This window comes from Vidua macroura, chromosome 4 (genome assembly GCF_024509145.1).
Source record: "Vidua macroura isolate BioBank_ID:100142 chromosome 4, ASM2450914v1, whole genome shotgun sequence".
In the NCBI taxonomy this organism is placed as follows: domain Eukaryota; kingdom Metazoa; phylum Chordata; class Aves; order Passeriformes; family Viduidae; genus Vidua; species Vidua macroura.
In genome coordinates, this window is record NC_071574.1 from 45,993,141 (window position 1) to 46,014,649 (window position 21,509).

Here is a 21,509-nt window from a genome sequence, read left to right on the forward strand (position 1 = left end):
CACAGGAAGTTCCACCTGAATTAATTTTGTAAGAAACCAGGACATCTTTCTCATGTCATAAAAACTTCTCCACATGCCATTTAGTGCTACATAAGCACCTTAGGAGCAATCCAACCCCACTAAAGCCAGAAGCAAGTTTTTTTTATCAGCAGATAAGATTTAGACAAGATTATTGCCCAATTATCAGACAAACAATCTAAAAACACATTTGCCTTTTACCTTATAACAGCCAGATCTTTCAGTCTTGACATTGCCAGAAGTTTAGGCATTCAAGGACACCTGGGTTTTATTTACTTATTAATTAATTTACTATACTGTTTAATGGTATATCCACTTCTCTGACCACATTAACTTCATCTGTAAGCTATTAAAGTCTGAGATCACATGTATTCTGCTGGAAATTACCTTTTGCTTAAGATGTGACTCCTCAAAACAGAAACCACTCAAGAGAGACCTTCACCAGGTAGGTAGGTAGTGAGGTAATCTGGCTTATGAGATGATGAAGCTGTTACTGATCCAGGCAGGCTCCATTAATAGATGGGAGATTGTCTGCAAAAATAAAGGTTTGCTGTGCAGACTTCAAAGCCACTACCTCAGCTGATTGACCCCACTCCATAAAAATTATGTTACATGGTGATGATACATCCTCAGAGGCCAACTGAATATATGGGGAAGAAAAAAAACAAAAAAGCTGCTTACCAAACCTCCCATCTCCTTCTTCCAGGAATTTACAAGAATACAATCCAAACTCAGCGTCAACTCAAAACATGAGAAAATTCAATACAGAAGTAAGTATTTGTGAAAAGCATCCCTGGGCAAGAACCTCAAACCAAATAATGCATGGAAAGTCTACAAACACAAAAGTGGTTCAAAATACTTCAGCTTTGAGGGGACAACTGTTATTCAAACAGATAGAGCAAGAAATATTAACTGGAGCCTGACACAGATTCGGTCTCTTGCAAGGATGATAAGGCTATATTCTAAAGAGATTGGACACCTTTCCTTTCTCAGTTTACCCCAAATTTCATCAGTCTACTTACCTACACATCAAACCCACCACAGTCAGACTGTAGAAGTTCATATAACTAAATTGTGATGTTCTTTCTCCCAAATAACTAAACGCAGCTGTCAGTTAAAATTACTAATACTTAATAAGTATTTTTATATGTGTGTAATAAAGTTTATGCATGCTAGCATTTAGGGATGAAGTTTCAGAATTGGATATAGCATAACAGTTTTTTCCACTTTTCTCCAAGAAAGTATTTTTCCCCCAACCAGTTGGGGGGAGGGGCCAATTGAATCTGCCTTCTAGAGGAACCCCTTTGGGGATTCTCTCCCAAATTTGTCCTGAACCAGGACACATGATAATAATTTACCTCTTTCTTAAATGCAGCCCAAATTCCAGGAGTGCTGAATATCCACTGGCATACCCTTATCTGGAAGCAATTGACTTCTCTTCTAAAATTCTCAAGTTGATCCAGAAATTTGCAACAAAAGAGGCAGGCCTCCCCTGTCTGACACAACCACATTGCAAATGAGGTGTGGAGTGCAGCACAATCCATGCTGGCTCTGCAAAACGGGTACTTTGGCACTAAGTGTTTAAATCTGGAGCCTGAAGATGCAGCAGACGCAGCCCCCTCAGCCAGGAGCAGCTGGACCCAATGAGGCAGGGAATATGGCCCATTTTCTGAAGTATGGCTCATACACAGCAACCGAAAGCCACAGCCCCAGGCTGTATTGAAAGTAACATTTAGATTAGAGTGGAATGGTATTTCAGAAGTCTCAAATGTATGGTTCTTTGGCCACACTTTTATTTTCAAAGGCCTGTGGGGAGTGCAAGTGGTACAGACCCAGGAAGGATAAAGTGTAAGGATCCCAAGCTATGAGGAAGACAAAAATGATCACTTGAGGACATCGATCCAGTAAATAAATTTATAATACATTAACATGTGGCAATTAACAGCTGGGAAGCTACATCAAAAAATACTCAGCACCATCAAGGTTTTCTACTGAACAATCCCAAATCCACCTGCTCATGCAGCATAGATGGCAAAAGCTTGGCATTTCACTCCTATTGCCTTGTATTCAGAGTTACTTGCTCAATAATAGGGCATATATCTTAATTATATAGCTCTTTAAAACTGCTGTAACAAAAGGGGTTTTGGGGTTCTTTTTTTTTTTTTTGGGGGGGGGGGGGGTAGGGAGGGGGGAAGGGGAAATATGTGCAGCTCCATTAAAGGTCACGAAATCACACCAGCTGAAGATGTGCCCTGCACTGCAGCCACTAACTATGAATAAAGCCCAGGAATGGAGTAACTCTGTGCTAATGAGGCAATTAGCCTCTTCTAGCCCTGCTTCTGTTGGCAGTTCCACTGCTGATTTTCTGAAGCCAGCTGCTTTTTATCCCCAGCACTATAAAATTCTAAACCTACTACAGATGGATAGTGATGGTATGTCTTGGAGGGAATAGAAAAGTTGTGTAAACCATCTATTATCACTTAGGTCTCAAAAGGTTCATTTAAATTTCACAGGACAAGAATTTGTTATTTATATGCAAACTGGGCTTATCCTCTTCTATGTTATTTAACACACCGTTAATATATATTCTCATGTCTGTGAACAAGAAAAGTAAATACAACAGCTGACCAGATATGCACTGCATTTTTATTAATTTAATCTTAGCTTCCCAGGCTTATCAAAAAGATATATGTATTTCAAGGATTTGATATTTTAGAACTTTACATAATACTCACACTCTCACAAATCCCTCTGACTTTTATATACACAAAGCCAATGAAAAACTATAGCAAATGAAATTAAGATAATGTATTTGTGAGAGCTAACACATAAAACTTCACCTGCACCTGAGAAACAAATTAAATTATTTTTAAAACAAAAGTAAAAAATACTGTCCAAAATCTGTCCTGTCATTTGCTCCCAAATACAAACATCAAATGACAGAATATGCAGAGCTTGTTTGGTACACAGTTTTTTGGCTATTAATAACTCTACTCCCAACTAAGGAGCACTGGGACCATGCTTGCTCCCAGTTCTGCAGCATGCACTCTACCAGTGTACAGTCAAGTACAATTTTAGACATAGTGTCTATGTCTCATTTATAGGACTTCAATAATAGGGAGCAATGTGACAAACTTCTGGCATCTGAAGAACAAAGACTAGACTTTCTACCAAGAGGATATTTCTCATAAAAGATGCCCTGAACCTTGTTTTATAAAAAGGTTTATTTCTCAATAGAAAAGTAAGTTTTAAAACACAATTATTTGCTAACAGCAATATAAAACTCTACAGTTTTAACTTCATAAAAGTTTAACAAAACATAAATATTGTCTACCACTTACATTCCTATATACAGACCTTGAATTAGCTAGTTAAATAGTTAATAACTCAAAAATGAATGGCACACAACTACAAGATTCAAGTTCCATGTCACACTGCACAATCACAGTAACACAAGGAAGAGCTTAAAATCCTCAGTCACTGGATTCTGCTTTGTTCTCTTTATAGCTATATTCCTCTTCTCTCTGCAATAATGCACCAGTTTCCATGGTCATAGCAGGACGAAAGTATCTGAAGCTCAGGCACATTCTCTTCCACCAGAGAACTCAGCTCCCCTTCCCGAAAAACATGGTAATAACGCATGAAGGCCTTTGCATCCAACATGGCATCAGTTTGGTCTCCAACAGACACTGCTGAATCCAAAGCTGAGTCAGTGGAGTCAGTTGTTGAAGTTCTTTTGAAAAACTTGCAGATATCAGACTTTCCAGCACCATCTTTATTACAACCACAAATGCAGTCCCTGTCTTCCACTGGGCCATTTATAAATGGAGCTTTGTCCCCCTTGCTCTGAGCTACACTTTGGTGTCCTCCATTTAAACTTAAATCCTTCAGTGCATCTGCGGCTGGCGACCACTGTGGTTTTTTGAGAGACAGGTTTTCCACAAACACATCATCATCATCATCTAAACTCTGTTCATTTAACAGTGCCCCATGGTGACCTAAATCCAAACTGCAGTGTCGTGAATGTTGAATGGGTACGGCACTGTTGGCCCACACTCCTTCATGTTTCAGGTGCTTCATTTTGTCACTTTGCTTTCTCAGGGCTGATTCATCAAGGGATCTGGAGAAAAACCATGAGCGGAAAGATCTTCCTAAAGCACTGTAAAATCTGTTTTCTTCCTCAGAAATTTTCATGCAGCAGGCTCTGGGTAAGCAATGGTCCATATTGCGGGGATGTTTTGAATCAGTTTCTGGCTGCAGATTGTTTTGGTAGCTGCACTCAGAGATGACAAGCTGTGCAGGGTGTATGTCTTGGCCTTTTGCAGAATGGACAAACTCACCCTTATCTCCAGACTGATTTGATTCTGAAAAATGGCGTGAGCACAAGGCCTTATTCCATGGAACAAATACATCTTGTTTCTCAAAGCGACGATTCTTTTGCTCCATAGCCCAAACATAAATCATTATTTGGCCTCCAGGTGTCAATATCCTTGCCATTTCCTTTATTGCTTTGATTCTCCTTTGTTTAGTTGAGAAATGATGTATCACTGTGAAAAAAGAAAGGTATTATGTACTGAATATTAGTAAAGACAAAGCATTTCCACCTTCAACCTGTTCTACATGTTCAATCATTTCAGTTGCCTCATTCCGAATTATCACTTGCTGCAAGTCAGCAACAGTGCTGAATTTATAGGTACCACAATGGAAGTTTACCTCAGACTGCTCTCTTTTATGATTATGTTCAATAGACAAAAATAGGAAAATCTGGAAGAAGGAAATTCATCTCATCCAAAACAGGATTCAAGAGAAGTCAGGCATATAAGTTGAAGGTTTCTGTTTCTCTGCATAACCCATAACACATTATAACATGGCAAGCTTTAATTTAAATGCCTAGACTTTAGGTAAGTTAGATAGTATCAAGTTGACTTTAGTTTTTGGCACAATTTTCAGAATTATCTTACTGAAAACAGAAAATCTTTTCACCATATAACAAATACAGCAAAATGTAACATCAATAAAAAGATACTTTGAACTTTTATATCAGCACACTTGGAAAAGATGTAGTGAGAAAATTTAGACAAATATTCACCATTGCTTTAATTTTGTCAAATTAAATTTAATTTTTGTAAAAAATAATGTCTACCTTGCATGTCTCAACATTTTATATTTTTTTTTACATTATGTTATGCTAGTAAAAAATAAAGTCAAATTTAAAATAAAAATTTTGATCACAATATTTTGATTTTCTTTCCTGGACAATTTCCACATTTTCAAATTTCACCCCAATGTGAAATGACACTACATTTCACGATTTCTATACTATTTCTATCTTCCTATTCACCTGGAGTACAAATGAGCCAATTTTTACAGTCAGAAAATATCTAAGAGAACTATTTTCTCTCTCAACTCTCAGAGGCATTAATTGTACTGAGTTTGGACACATTGGTCATGTTGTTCTATATGTCATCAGTACTAGATTTGATTCAGTGATGTGAAGAGGACTGATTCCATCATTTGTTTCAAGTGGACTTGGAGCCAACCACTTCTACATGAAAAACATTCAATCTACCCACAGAACAGAAGGTAACAGAGTATGTTCTTACTTGAAGACATTTCTCTATAAATTCAGAAAAAAATTGATTATATATGTGCTGCTTGACAGTAGCCAATTCTAGGTGTAGAAACAGTGTTAGTTCAACACTGCAGTTATGAAAAGTGCATCCAACTAGCCTTGTCTTTATTCAAAACAATGATTAAACTACCAAGGGGGGAAAAATGTAGCTTTATTATCACAAGCCAAGAAAAGCATTCTTGGCAGTTAATATTAACAAGACTCTCACAAGCTGCTGAGAATACAAAATAGACAACTCTGAGAAGAGTTTCCCATCTATGTAGTCAGTGTTTGTTTCCAGGCTTTGTTTTGTACTCCTGACTCCAAGGAATTTTTTCTCAAACTTTGAAAAAAAAATTAATTTTTTTTTTTTATTTTTTTATTTTTTTGCACAGAATAGGGAGAAGGGAACTGATATTTTCTTATACTGGAGTTAGGCATATATCACCACAGAACCTCCTGCAAAATTTTATCAAAACTGACAGACACAGCATACACATACAAGCTTAATTTACCAGAAAGAAATGACAATCAACCAACAGAATCTGTGCAAACTCTTTAATGGGTTAAATATTCCATCTGGTTAGAATCACTCTGGTGGTTCTGCAGAAAAATCAATCCTATAAACACGATTATATCAGCAAATCCAAGAAGTGTACTTGACTAAGTACATAAAGACTTGTTTTTCTCTGTAATAGGATGAAAACCACTTTATTTAGAATTAGATGAACATAGGCATACCATGCCTCTATTCAAGAGAGATTAAAATCTGTTATTGTTAAATGTACTGAAATAGCATGTGAACTTTTAAACTTGTCAGGCTTAGAATTGATATAAACACTAGACAGGTATGCTATCCTTCCGAGTCAGCTGATCTGATTAGCACTGAAATGATGCTACGAGACCAAAAATGTGAGTAGGGCTCCCTGGTTAACTAGCCAACATGAAAGCAAAGCCATATGATTACTGCTTGTGTATTAGTCAGCCTTTCCTTCCACCTGTTTATGTGAAAGATACATTTTAAAAGAAATTTCTATCACATTTCAAGTAGTTTGTTGATTGCTATCAATATTAATTATCATGCTTTGTACTTTTGCTGATGAATTAAAAATCCCTGAAAGAAGCTCAATCAAGACTACAGCTAAAAATGTAGACTGTAACTGGTTACTCTTTTTTATCTATACTTTGCAAATTATGTTTCTCAAACTACGAGTAGCATTTTCAAAAATAGAGGTCCGAAGAGTTAAGATGAAGAGATGTTCTGGTCATTTTAGACAACAAGCGCTTTTATGAATCTGAGTTCTTATGACTAAGAGAAATCTGAATTCATAACACCTAATAGTTGATGTGAGTTCCAAGTTCTGCCATTAAGTTTTCATTTCAATGTATTTGCTGATCAAAACAGATGCTATGGAGAAACCAAGAGTTTGTCTTGAGCACCTAATCTATTTAAGCTTTAAGTAGCCATGTTTAGATTAGTTTTCACTTGTTTACAATGCATGCTGGAAGGAAATCTTTTCTCTATCACATATAAACAAACAAGTGATATGCATATTTCCTTGGTCAACAGTGCTTCTTGGGTAATGGAAGTTTTGTTTATTCATGTTGACTAAATTAATTTAAGTTATATCTCCTGTAATTCTAAGGAACTGTTTCGAAACAATTACCTGAAATAAAGCCACATGGAAAGACAAGAACACTCAGAAATTCTCATTTGCTAGGGCCAGAATGCAGGTATGTTGTCTTACCTCCAATCGAAATGACTGCATTAAAGCACTGATCCCTAAAGGGAAGATTAAGGTTGTCACACACCAGAACTTCATCACCTTTCTTCCTTGCAATTTCTACCAGTCCTTCACAGTAATCACAGCCCAGATTATACACTTGACTGTTGACACTGAGATACTTTCCAGTTCCACAACCTAAAGAAAAGGATACTAGGTCAGAAGTCATATATTCCAAACATTTGCTCTCCCTCCCAAAGCAGTGAAAATAATATGCAGGCTTTCCTAATTCTAAATTTTCCTGAAAAACAAGAAGGTTTGCGCTGACTAGCATAACTGCTGTTCATTTGGCCTGTTGAAATTGTATGTTCACACTATTAGGATTGTAACAGTACCAACATCACCAACAAAAATACTCATTACACAGCCCTGTATAATAGCAGGTTATCTGTACTTCTGTGGGGAACAGGGATAAGTGCAGGTGGGAGGAGGAAAGAATGGTCCTCTGTATTGTACATCTTCAAGAATAAAAACCCAACAATGCTGCTTCACACTGAGTCTTTCCACAGCCTGGTATCCTGTTACCAACAAAGAGCATAAATGGGAGCCCAGGAGAAGGTAAGAAAAGGAGAAGCATTATGGCCCCTTTCCCCAGTACCATTCCAGCTTCCAACTACTTTCTGTTCAGGGGATTTCCTGAAACCAGTGTGTTATGTTTCAGTGATCTGCAGCAGATCTCTTTTCTTTGCTTAACCCCATGCAGTACTTCTTCAGTGGATGCATCCCATTTCTTTCCAAGAAGTCCTAAACCATAAATGCCACTGACACAAGTCAGAGTGGAATATTTTTACTTTAGATACATGTGGAGACCCTGGGGAGCATCCCCTGGGTTGGGGAAACACAAGGAGTTTCTCTCAAAAACCCAATAAAACCCCATTGGCTCCTTCCCCTGTTCCTATGTCGGTTCCTGTGTCCCTGAGCCACTCCCTCCCTATTCCCTGACTGGCCTCATCTTTGTACAGCCCCGAGACCAGGGTGACCCCAGGCCCTTTGAGACAGAGCAACCTGCACCCTCCATGTGTGTGTGCCTGGGACTCTGAGCATCTCACTGCATAGCTGAATTAGACATCTGGGGATACCATGCAAAGGCCCTTTCTGCTTCTTTACCCTGGACTTTACTAGCAGCAATTCAGGCTGCAACAGATACAGACTTAAAAAGTAATCATAAATCATAAAAGTTCTTTCCATATTGCAGGCACATCCTGTTTTTGTCTTTGTGCCAATGCATTATAAGCCATGTAAATGTAATGAACTGTTCCAGAATGTCTTCCACCTAAAGTCTGTCTTCTCAAGGACTGTGCTGTACTAAATTGAAATATTTTAAAGGATCTCTCAATGCCTTATGCATAACAGGCACTTTTCAAAATTCTACTGGGAGCCATTCACTGCAGCTCTGGGTCACTAGTGAGGAATAATTTCTGAAAGTTGACAGCCAAGCAACGGGGTAGCAGCTTGGCAAAGAGAATCATCTCAGTGCTGGTAATTCGATTTAAAGGCCTGGAGTTATCTTTAGAAACATCACTGCTTCTTGCAGCGCTGCTGCTCTCGGTGATGTTAATGTGCACCATTATCTAGAGAGACAGCACAGGAACTACTGCAGAACAGAACAACACTTCAGTGGTGAAAAAGAGGATATTTCTCAGCTAAAAGCAAGCACTATTCTTTGAAGTAACACTTGAGAAAAATGGAAAATTAGTATTGCTAATGCAGTTCAAGGAATATATGCAATAATACATTAAGCTCTGCATGTTACAAAACTAGAAAGGTTAAATTTTTTTATAAATTATTACTCATTATTGTGTTTGCAGTGGAACACGTTTATTCAAATATCATTAATTTGGAAGATTCACTTGCATAGTACATGGCTTTTGGTGAAGTACTTTTTAATCACTGTAAGTTTTTGGAAGTATAGGATCCTCTCTGGAATGAAGCTAAATAGTGTCAACAATCCCAGTATTCTAAAAATCTACATATGCCAGAGATTCACTTTTAAATGAGTCATCAGGAAGGTGAATTCCTTGAAGCTAACAATGGCCAAGCTATTTTCATGTGTTTTGATCAACGAAAAATAGTAAAACAAATAGACAAAATGATATTTTAATAAAAGGCAGTATTAAACTGAAAAGAAAGTCACCAATTAAAGATCTCATTTTGAAAATTTTAGTGCCACTAGGAACTAGTGCCACTTTAGTGCAACTTCTCCTTAAATACATGTCAAAAGTAAACACAATAGTCAGATTCCTGTAGATCTTATTAAACCTTATAAAAGAAGATATCTTGTGTGCCTTAGTGGGAGCATTCTTATTGGCAACTGTACAGACTGATCCTCTTGATGAGATTGCAACAGGGTGACCATAAGCTTTCAGCAATCACTGCTGATAAAGCCTCAAAAAACTTCAGCTAAGATGCAAATGACTTCTATTGAGGTGACAATGATTTTGGCTGAGAAGTATCAATCTAGCTCTCAGCTGAGTGAGTGTATGCCATAGGAATTTCCTGAGATTATTAGTGACAATGGTGCAGACATATAAAAATAGCTACATGCTCAAAATAATATCAATCAAGTATTTTTGGTGTAATGCTCAACAGCAGCAGGAGAGCTGCATATTATCTTCTGATTATGGCCTACACCATATTCAAGTAATGTTTCTCTCTTATAGGATAAAGCAGATGAATAATTTATTGCGCATATTTGTTAAACCTTGCTATGTAGAAGCATTTTATTAGATTAAAACAAATGGTACAAACAAGCATTTGCCTTGCAATGTGCTGTATAGGACTGAAGTCATAATGCAAGCAAAGGAAACATGCCAGCACCTGGAAGCCCCCAGAAAGTCTGCAAGAACAACAGAAAATCCAGGTATAAATACTACATGTAGGGAAGACAATGCCATAACAGGAAAACACCTAAATACGGTGTCCATATTTAGGATCATACGGAGATTCTCAGATCTTTTTTTCTTTTTTTTTTTTTAAGTATTTTTAACAGCAATCACATCAGAAAATTTCTCTTAATAAAAAGCCTTGCTAGGAGGAGTTTTAGAACAAATGAAAACCAATAAATTGCAGACTGGTATTACATAAACCAAGTGATCTAAAGAAACTGAAATATTAAATAATTGGGCTATTAACATAATTTTTTCAAAAGTGCTCCAGGGGAATGAAAGACCATTAAGCCAGTGGGGAAATGGATAGATTAAGACTTAGCTCAACAAAAATAAAGGAAAAAAAATTATTTACTGTCTACGTGATACACTGCCAAAGAATTAAAAGAAATTGTATATGGCATCTAGCATTGAGGCTTAAAAACAATTTTAAAACAGATTTAAGTAACTTTAAAAAACTGTTGATCTGAAGGCTAAATATAATTAACAGGTAAACTAACAAAGATTATAAACAATCTTTTATGCCACCTCAAAGAATGGCTTACCTATATCAACAACGAGACTGCCAGGCTTTTGTTCCAGCAGAAAGTTCCGAACACGAGGCCATGCTTTGGTCTGCAGGTCACTAAAGTAGGCAGCTGTATTTTCATACACACTGTGCACATGCTGCTTTTCTAGCTGGGTAGCCTCATGTTCCATCCTGAAAACATAATGAAGATTATGTATAACAAAACACAAACTGTTGCAGTATAGACTTTATATTTTATAATATGGCATGCATAATTCAGGACCTTCTACGCTTATACTCAGAAATTACATCCATCTACCAGTCATATTTATAAAATAGTCTTTACTCGAAGGATCTGATTTTATTTCATGAAAGTCAAGAGAAAATGTGAATGTATCACCTCCCCTATGAAGCATTATGTAACTGAACATGCCTATGCAATAATAGGCACATTCCCAAGTTCACCAATATAGTAAAAGCATATCTGGTGCAAAAGAGAGCCTGTATTCAGTGAAAGTGCAGAATGGTTATAGAATCATAGAATTATTTAGCTTGGAAAGACCTTTATGATCATCAGTCCAACCAGCTGTGAACGGGATTTTAAGAACCAACTTTCCTATTGTTGCTAATGTAAATAGGGAAACTACTAAAATGTTACTTGAAATATAACCTGGTCCCTGAAACCTGAGTCCCTAAATCATGCATAAGTGATTTGTGGTTTATCAGCCCTCTAGAAGTGATTATTTTGCTAAAATTTTTCGGCAACAAAGCCTCTATTTCCCTACTTCCACTCCACTATCTTCATGTCTTAGCACAGTATTTTAGTTTAGTCATTCAAGAAGTGGTATCTTCTTAAACTTCAAGTATTACCCCTAAGCTCATGTAGAATACCAAGTGGATGCACAATCCCTTCATACAGAATCTCACATCTTCCTTAACATATCCTCTCATCCAAGGACCAACCAGGTCAGGCTTGAGTATCTGACAAAGGCTGATGAGATTACATTCCAAAGTGTTAAGGCATTCTTCAAACTAATTTAAACTGCCTGTTTATATGGGAAATATTTCTTCCCATTATTAAACCAAAACTTATTCAATTGTCCAAAAACTCCACAGAGATTAAAGCCTGCTTCCAAACATCAAACAGACTAAGCAATGTATTATCAAGATAAAATTATAAAAGTGACTCCTTTGACTGCATTTGAAAAGGTCAGAAGCAAAGACTTTAATTTACTTTCCTTGATTTTCAAATTACATACACTTAAGAACCATAATAAAAATTTCTTCTTCCTGTCACTTTTAGTATTGAAATATATTACTATGAAAGAAAAGATGAGACTATATGAGAAATTATGATATCTATGAGAAAAAACATTCTTATTAATTTTTTTAAAATATATGTGTAATAAATAATGTGAGCTGGTAGCACAGCTGTTCTACAGACACAACCTGTCCTACACCTGTCCTACAAATACAATCTTTTTCATTTAAAATTTTTTAAAAATGGAAGTTAATCCCAGTGATTGAAAAAAAAACAACATACTTCAAGTGTGTGTCAATGTTTACAGAATAGTATGCAAGGCTTGATCCATTTCACTGGTACTGTGTAAGAGGTGGGGACAAATTGTTAACAATATTCACAGTCTATTCTGACTGTAGTATCTATCAATATCTATCTTCAAAACATTTATTTTCAATATTTTCACAATCCTTAATTTATCTTTTTTCTACAATCCACAATTTTATTTTGCATTAGCTCATCTTTTACTAGGTAAATATACACATATACATAAAAACTAAATTCAGGAACAGTATAGTACATATACAGGCACATTTTCAGTTTCATTGAAGAGTGAAAAGCTGTAACAGAAGCAACATAGACTTGAAATTATATTACATGTGCCGGAAATTACTCAATCAAACTTTTCTAAGAATCCATTTCAAGTTATGTTGTCACATAGAATGGGTTAGTTGCAGTAATTTCAAGTAAGTATTCCTTAGATGCAAAAGTCCAATCCTTTGTTTTTATTTGACCCTTAAATAAAATAAATTAGGTGTTTCATATCTCCAGCTGTCTTTCTTCTCTGCCTCAAAACATACTCTGTTTGGTTGTTCAACTGCCTAGGAGTCCTCTATTTATAAGCAGTAATTCCAAAGACTAACAATCATTTATTTTATTTTCTTGCCTGATAAGCTCCTTGCTCTAATTTATATTTCATGTTTAGTTACCATGTGGTTCAGTGTATCCAAGTGCTTTCTTTTATCTTGCTACTTGAAGCTCTTTGTTCAATCTCTGCAGCTCTTAAAAAGAACTGAAAAGGCAGAATGTTTTCAACCATTCATACTGAATTCCAAATGCTGATTTTTTTTCTGTATTTTCCTAAAATGCCTATATTGAATTCCAATGCAGACTGAGATCTGGCTTTGTTTCCTATTGAATCCAAGACCATTAAGTTCTTCCTTTAACTTTCTCATTCACTGGAACTGGTACTGAGACTTCAACTACACAGGATGTGCTGGAGACTTCCATGTCTTACAACACACCATTGGAGATTATTATTTTTAGATATTCTTAATAAATAGTGTCAAGAAAATAATTTGGTTAAAATAGAACAATGGTAGTATACTAAAAGACAAATTATTTCATGCACCATTTTGTAATAATTGCTATTCCTGCTGATTGTTTATATTTGGCAAACAATTAAGGCACATGACAATGACACTTCCCAATTTGACTTTCCAGTCAAGATCCATAATACTATCAAGTTTTACTTTGCAGCACGGCAGGAAAAGTCCCAGCAATTAACCTTTCCATTTTAATGTTTACAAAATACAAGGAACCTGTGGAGTCTGCCCACACCTACAGCTATACCATTTTCACACAAATATGCTGTCACCAAAAAACCGCAGAAACTTCGACCCATGTAACTTTACAAGCCAAACTCAATGTCCCTATTTATCTTTCTAAACGAAAACAACCATTACAACTTCTTTGCTTTGAAAGTAACAGTCAGTGCCTCTGTTGGACATGAATTGTACAAAACGTTCATTTCATCCAAGTTCTGGATTTAACTTCCTGGATAATTGGAAAGTCTGTTTTGCAAAGTAGGTAATGAAAATCTGCCCAGAAATCCCACTGCTTCAGCATCTGCTCCAGTTCTCATTTAAGCTTCCCAGAAGCTGTCTGATAAGACCAGCGAAGAGAAGCAGAAGGTGGTAATTATGGACACTTTTCCCATGCTCAATTCTTCTTCTCTTGTGCTTATGCTCCTGCTAAAGGGCTCATGGAGAGGCTTGGAGCAGAGATGGGAGTGTGCAGTAAACTGGCACTGAGCTGTTCAGTCACTCTGCAGCAAGTCTTGCCATGTCCCCAAAATATGAATGCAGCTCAACAAACATCCACCAACTGCAAACAGGCAGCTTGGATAAAAACTGAAGAGCAGGATTCTCTTCCCTTTCAGTGCTTTCTGAACATCCTCCTGGGGATTCGTTCATGAGACTACAACAGGCCCTTGTTGCAGCTGATCTATTAAATGAGGAAACTGGAAAAAAACTGTATTTTCAATTCTGCTGAATTTGCAGGGAAATGGATCACCAGTCCATCATATATAAGTTTTGTACATTAACAAATTGTTTGGAAGTAAATAGGTTGTAGTCCATAGACTTTTTCCTACATTGCTCTTTTCCCTCTTTATTAAAAAAAAAACCAAAACCAACCAACCAACCAAAACAAACAAACAAACAAACAAAAAACCCAAACAAAAAAAAAAACCTAAAATATTACAACTTCCAAGAAAGTAAAAGGAATTGTACAAACACTATATATATTTTCATAGCTATATATCTCACTAAGAGTTCTCTGACTCTCAGGTAATCTAATTTCTTCCCATTCCATTAACAATCTGCAACCTTTTAGATAATTAACTTTTCAAGGATATTGCTTTAATAAAAGTCATGTTGCTTGGATATCTTTTATTGCTGCTGAAGTAAGAAATACATTTCAGCAAGTGACCTTGAAATGAAAACAAACAAAATTAATAACCCTCATTTCTAACATCTTTTGAAAATCATGTTTGGGTTTTTCAGGGTTTTTTTTGGGAGGGGGAGTGTGTTTGGATTTTTGCTGTTGGTTTTGAAAGCATTTCATTTACAGCGTTGACTAATGGTATTAAATACCTCATCCTCAAGTGGACAAAATACTTGCTGGCTTCAAGATGCCTGGGGTGTCCTGAAACTGAAGCACAGGAGGTAGTGTTCAGTCCAAAAACACTGCCTCTACTACAGTCTACCAAAAGCTTTTCAAACTTACCTGCAGTTCTGAATCACTTGCAGACCTCCTCACCTACCTCAAGTTATCTCCTCCCAGTCACCTACAATTTTTATCTTCCACATTCTTTTCATTTATTGCAACTCCCTCCATCTCCTTTAGCATGTGCTATGTCAACACAACTATTTAACTTGATACAATACTGTATAATACTGTGAAGCCTTGACCTGGCTCACATACAGCTCCTCCTTGCCTTTCTATCCAGGCCAAGCACAGTACCCAGGATACGTCACAAAGCTTTTGTCAGTGGCCTCTTGGAACCATGCTGCAATCTTCCTGCATTGCTCCGATTTGTCCTGAAATCAATTGCTCTTGATTAATTTGCGCCACAGGCCTTCCTTGTCTTCTCTCTTGCAACTGCCTATTTTCTCTAACCCTTTGATGAGCAGCATGGATTCACTCAATTCAGGGCAAGATTTCAGCCTATTAATGAGGGCCCTTCTTAGATACACTCGTTTTCACATGCTGATGGGAATTCTCAACATCATTTTGGGTAAGAACAACTGCTTCAAGATCTAGGAAATTCAGCACAGTTGTGTCTCTCTTTGTCGCCACAGCAACATAAATCTTGATTACACATGCAATAACCTAATTAATTGCTTAAATGGAACAGGATAAACCACAAGGGGTAGGTCTACATCCTCAATACCCTGCTTTCCAGCAATAACACATGCACTTGTAGCTGTTGCTAACACCTAAGTAAAAGGTGGGGCAGTCCAATTTGTATTTCTCCCTTCATCTCTAGAATAGGGAGAATCACCTATTCAGTGAGATGTTTCCAGTTTATTTCCAAAACTTATCAGTCTTTTCATTCAAATACAGGTAGCCACGGAAAGTGAAATGTACAGCCAAGTGGACTATGAACCACAGTATTTTTTCCCATGCAAAGACAAAAATCCAATTAATCTCCAACAGCAAAATGTCATTGCAGGCCTTCTGAAAAACAAACCTAAGATTTCTTTATCAGAACTTTGCTCACCCTCGGATTGAATTTATAAATTCAATAGCAGCAACTTCCATTCTGACTGACAGTGATTTCTCATTTCAATAATGCAGACAACAAACTGGTCTATGCCAACATACCAAGTGGCTTCCAGATATGCATCATTAAGCAAAGCAGCTGTATTAGTAAATAAATGATAATGAAACAAAATAATAGGAATGATGTCTTGAACAGTTAAACTAGCTGCAATGAAAGTTTAGCAAGAGGATACAATAGAAGATGATTTGCTTACAAAAGGCTAACAGCTCCAGTAATTAATTTTAACCACGTATGAACCATTATAATCCCATGAAAATGCACAGCCTGAAATCAGAGCAAGGGGAGCTCCATGCAGCATTACTAAAACCTTTTTGAGCTGAAATCCTGGTTCAAAACCCTTCCTCCAGTAAAATTTGGCAAATTCTGAAACAAAAAATAAAGAGCGGGGGCACATTTGACAAGAACCACTGTTAGCTGAAACACTAACTGTGAAATGAGCATTTTAAAGTAATTTCATTTATTGAAATGAAGTAACTATCATTGTATTTTTTCTTAAATACATAGAACTTTGTCCCAGCAAAACATTAAAAGAACTGAGACTGCTCTTACAAGACCTTGGACAAAATAAGCTTATAGTTCAAGCTCTAGTAACTCAAAATGACAGCCATTCACTGTCACATTCATTTGGTTAGCTTTATTTTCCAGTTCAGACAAAACCTAGTACTATTCACTGCACATTCTTGGATCAGTTAATCATTTAATATTCCCTTGCTGTTTCGCATTTAGGGTCATAGTCTATGTACATGAAACGTTACACTGTAAACAGATTTATTTTCACTAAGTACATAAACTGCATTCTGTAGATAGGTAACATTCTGCTAAATGCAAACGCACAGACATGGACCCTTGGCCATTAAAAAAACCCTGAGAGGAGGAGCATACTCATGCAGAAGCTCCACAGTCCCTTTACATGTCTGTTCATCTTTCCTATCACATCAAAACTCACAAATCACCTCCCAGCACAGAGTCCCTTCCTACTGAAGTCCCACACAGTCAAAAACCCGTGATGCTGGATGTGCACTGATGTAAGTCTTTAGATCCTGCACAGAAACACTCTGTACAGGCATCAGAAGAGAAGTGGGGACTAGGAAAAATTTGGCCTACTAAGCAGGAAGGAAAGTCTAATAATAAGTAGTGCTGAGAAAACCAAAGTATTTAGGTTTTTCTTCTTCACTATTCATATTATTTGCCACCAGGTGTCAATACATCAGTGACAAAGGGATAAGAACTCAGGGAGATAATAGGTTGGGTTTTTAATTTCAGGGTTTTCTAAACTAGCCTAATAAACAGTACATAGGGAACTGATTGCACTGGTCTCGGGTTAGACAGTCTCAGAGCCACGAGAAATTAGTTTTGAGAAACTGAGGGCAACATGTACAATCCCTGGTCATTAGTAAAAAAATTAGGGACAGTTGTTTTAGATTTTAGAAATTACAGTAGAATGGCAATGGTAGTTGGTACCATTTTGAAGAGGATATTTATAGTGTAGTTATCAAAATTAACTATCACACTGGAAGGATACCCTGAGCAAACCTGTCCAGAAATATGCTTTGGACACTCCTCAATAATTTTTCGTATTATATTTGCAGACAGACCAAACCATCAGGGTCCAAATGAACTGGATAATGGTATCAGAATTCAAATGTGTAAAAGATCAAAACAGAAAAAAGCAAAGCATTACTTTTTGATAAGAATAACCAACTGCACAAAGACTGAAGGAGGCAGGATGGGATGACTGGCAGCAGCTCTGCAGAAGTGGATCTGGGCCATATAGCATTTCATACTGCAGATTTAACACCATAGTTGTTATGCTGTTATGGTGGTTTTAGCAATATACTGTAGCCAAAAAATAAGAAAAGAAAAAAAAAAAAAAAAACAGGATCAGCACACAGAAATATGGCAAGTTACATAAGATTTTCCTTCTACATTCAGCACTGCTGGCATATCAGGTTGAACATTATGTTCAACTTCAAGCAAGAATAAAATAAGAGAACAATTACAAGATACTGTATATATCTAGGAGATCAGAAATCACATAAATCCTTGAGAAAGAAATTTGTTTCAAAGTGTTGGTCCAGAATGAGAGAGGACCATCACATAACAAGAAGGGCTGTTGCAAAGTGGAGGGAAATACCCGTTTACCAAAACTCATGACAAAAGACAGTAGCTTAAGCTACAACAAGGAAGATGCAAAGAGGGCTCTTTAACCAAAAGCAGATGAACAGAAAAGCACTGGAAATGACTGTGGACTGGGTAGGACATGGAGCCTCTACCAATGGGGTTTTAAAAATCTAAGTCAGTTAAGCACATGTCAGGAAATACTCTGTACCCTGCATCAGTATCTCAAAGCCCCTGACCATGCCAATCTACCCATAAGCTTTAAATGCAGCTGTTTTTTCTCCTTGGTCACTGTATGTCTCAAACATTTGTATGCAATTATCATGTCTCCTCATTTTCCAGCAGTTAAGCAAGCATTAAATATTTAGTACTTTCCATCTTCCCTGATGAACCAGTCAAGGTGGTCTTTTACAAATACTGTTGCCATTCTAAGTATCCTCTCCATATGTCTTGATTCTTTAGGACAAGGGATATTCACAGGAATATTTTATTCCTGAATGTCATCTGCAGTTCTCGAATTACAGTTTTTAAAATTTCTTCTGTTTCCTCACACTCTGGGTTTGCATTTAGAGTACTATTTTCAGTTGGATTAGCTTTAATTTATGTAGTATAATTCTCCTTTTTTTTTTCAGTCATAGAGCTCATCACTGTTGGTGCTTACATGGTACTTGCTGTAATACACAAAACCTTCCCATTTAAAATGATTTACAAACTGACTTAAGACATTCAATTACTTGAAAACATATCTTCTGCTGAAATCTCAGAGACAGAAAGATAAGTAGCACATTATCAAGTAGGATCTAAAATGGAGGCTGCCAGTGGTTACCTTTGATCTCAAGATATAAAATGTTGTAGAATCAATTACAGTAATTACAGAACTACTAAGTGGTTTCTCTTGATACATTTTATAAACTACTCTTGATTACAATGTTTATTACAAGTGAACATATAATTTCCTATCTTAAAATATTCATATACAAATGTATTCAGTATTCAGCATATTCACCAAATACAGTTTTAAAAGAACAGATCTTGTGGTAGACAGTACTAGGTACTGTTACTTCAGTAGATGACCACTTAAATGAAATCAAAGCCAGTATGACATTTTTTTTATCCTACAAAACTAGAAAATCTGACTGATACACTTTTTTTTTTTTTTTGGTAAGTTTTAGTTATAGGAAGTCATGTACTTATATTTATTTATCAAAAAAGAAAAGGTGTCTCATATGTCTTTGAGGCTAGTGCTCCAAAGTGTCTTAAGTACCTCTAATAGTAACTGGGCGTTTATGCAGCTGACAAAGGCTCCTGAAGATACACCAGTAATCCTATCAGGGTTCAGATTTAGACCTAGATACAGAAAAACTGCATTATGTTTTTACTGAAAGGTTGAGGCATAACCCTCTGTGAAGTGTCTGTCACTGACAGCTTCTTCCAGTGGTAACTGTAGTAGAATGAGCAGTGTGAAGGCCTGGTGGTGCTGTAGTCAAAATCCCTAGAAAAGATCCTTTATTTTCATAAATCACCAGACTTTCAGTCAAAGATTATTTCCTTTTAAATGCATTATAGTATGAGCAATATCTTTTCACATAACTTGTTGTTTCTAAGCCCTCTATTTTAAAGACGAGAAAGGCCTTTGAAAAATACAATTTTTCTTCATCAGCATGGAAAGGAAAGGCTCCCTGGGGAGCTGAAATTTCACATAAACACTGCTGAAGTTCTCTATTTGGAAAATATTTTAATCCTGTGGCCTTTTTAGGTGTAATTTTTTTTTCTTAAAATCAGGAAATTATTGTATGACGGGGAAAAAAAGTTGATATCTACAAACATCAATATTTGGAACATGAAAAGAAATATTAGCTTAGAAGAAATTTGGGCTGTAAGTAATTAACTTGTCTGAAATTATTACATGTTGATATGAATGTAAAGTTTTCTTCAAAATGGAACACTTTTCAACAGCAAAACATAAACCAAGTAATACAATGCCTTTTGTCCAACTGTGTTACAGTTAAACTTTTCTGACAAAAAAAAAAAATCAGCCAGGATTCTGTGTCACATGAATTTAAGTCAGTTACATAAAGCCTGGCTTTGACACAAGTATTTATCTTATTTTTCGACAATTAGACTCTTTTTCTCCCAGTCATTCAGTTGATATTCCTTTCTCCATTTATGGAGGTACATACAAGTTTTTTAAGTACCAGTGTCTTTACTCTTAATTTTTTTCATTTAAAAATTATTTCATAAGCATACAGAAGTCTGAAATAGTGTTTCAATCTCTTTAATCTTCATAAATCTAAGAGACATGTGACACTCAAGCCATGGTTTTCTGTCACACAGGAGTATTCTGTCACTATTATGTCCTATGAACTGGCCCATGTAGATCCTGGTACTGCAAACACGTGGACATCTGCTTAACTTTATACCTATAAATCACCTTACTGACCTCAGGTAGCCTATTGATAATAACTAAAAGCAGGTATTTGCAAAGTATACTTTTTAAGACCGAGCCTTACACTGTTTCTACTGTCCCATATCCGATTTATCCATCTGGAATGGACAGCACAATAGCTGCAAATGTGAGAGTTTGCATGGGAAGTGTTTATCCCTTATGTAGGGCTGATTTCAAACTGTGTTCAAAGACATGGTCTATAAATAGCATATATTACTGAAATAAATATATTTATGTACTAGACTGAAAATAAATTACTAAAACTAAGCCAACCCTCTGGGGTCCATCAAGGGGCAGGAAAAAGTCTTGAAAGGACCAGTTCTGTTGCTCGTGGAGAGGCTGCTGAATGTTTTTCCTATCTCTTTCTCGAGTTTCATGCACATAATCATAAACTCCAGCAGTATGCTTCACCTGAGCAACTGTATCAGCAAGGAATGTTATCCTGTGCACTACGTCAACACAGCAGGGCTGCTGAATTCTGCCAGAAATTCTTTGCAAAAGAAAAGGCACGGGTGAGCTGACTCCCTGAGCTCTGGCTGCTCCCACTGATGCTCAGCGGGAATGAAAAACCCTTTACAAACATTCATTAAGCAGCGAACACTCTGCAATGCTGAGAGCTCTGTGTGGTGGCAATGCCTCAGTATTTAGAATCCTCTAGGAAAAGGAGAAAAGAAGCATGAAGTGTTATGGCTTAGGACTGCTCCAGGTCATTGCTTAGGACTGTGTGCCAACACACAGCGCATACTTAATTTTTAACTAATCAGGCGACC

The 21,509-nt window shown here is 36.6% G+C and overlaps 1 protein-coding gene across 5 annotated transcripts in view; it reads right to left on the bottom strand.

Annotated features, from left to right (window-relative positions):
- Window positions 1-1,918: 1,918 nt before the first annotated feature.
- The window catches only part of TRMT9B (tRNA methyltransferase 9B (putative)), a 114,046-nt gene continuing 94,455 nt past the window's right edge, over window positions 1,919-21,509 (bottom strand). For 4 of the 5 annotated variants that reach the window (XM_053976580.1, XM_053976581.1, XM_053976582.1 and 1 more), the window contains 3 exons: window positions 10,844-10,998; window positions 7,378-7,551; window positions 1,919-4,565 (listed from right to left, as the gene is read on the bottom strand). In XM_053976580.1, the coding sequence (XP_053832555.1) occupies window positions 3,526-4,565; window positions 7,378-7,551; window positions 10,844-10,998 (1,369 nt within the window). In that variant the 3' untranslated portion in view covers window positions 1,919-3,525. Of the gene's footprint in view, window positions 4,566-7,377; window positions 7,552-10,843; window positions 10,999-17,856; window positions 17,900-21,509 lie in introns of those variants that run through there. The other variant, XM_053976583.1, reaches the window with a different exon arrangement.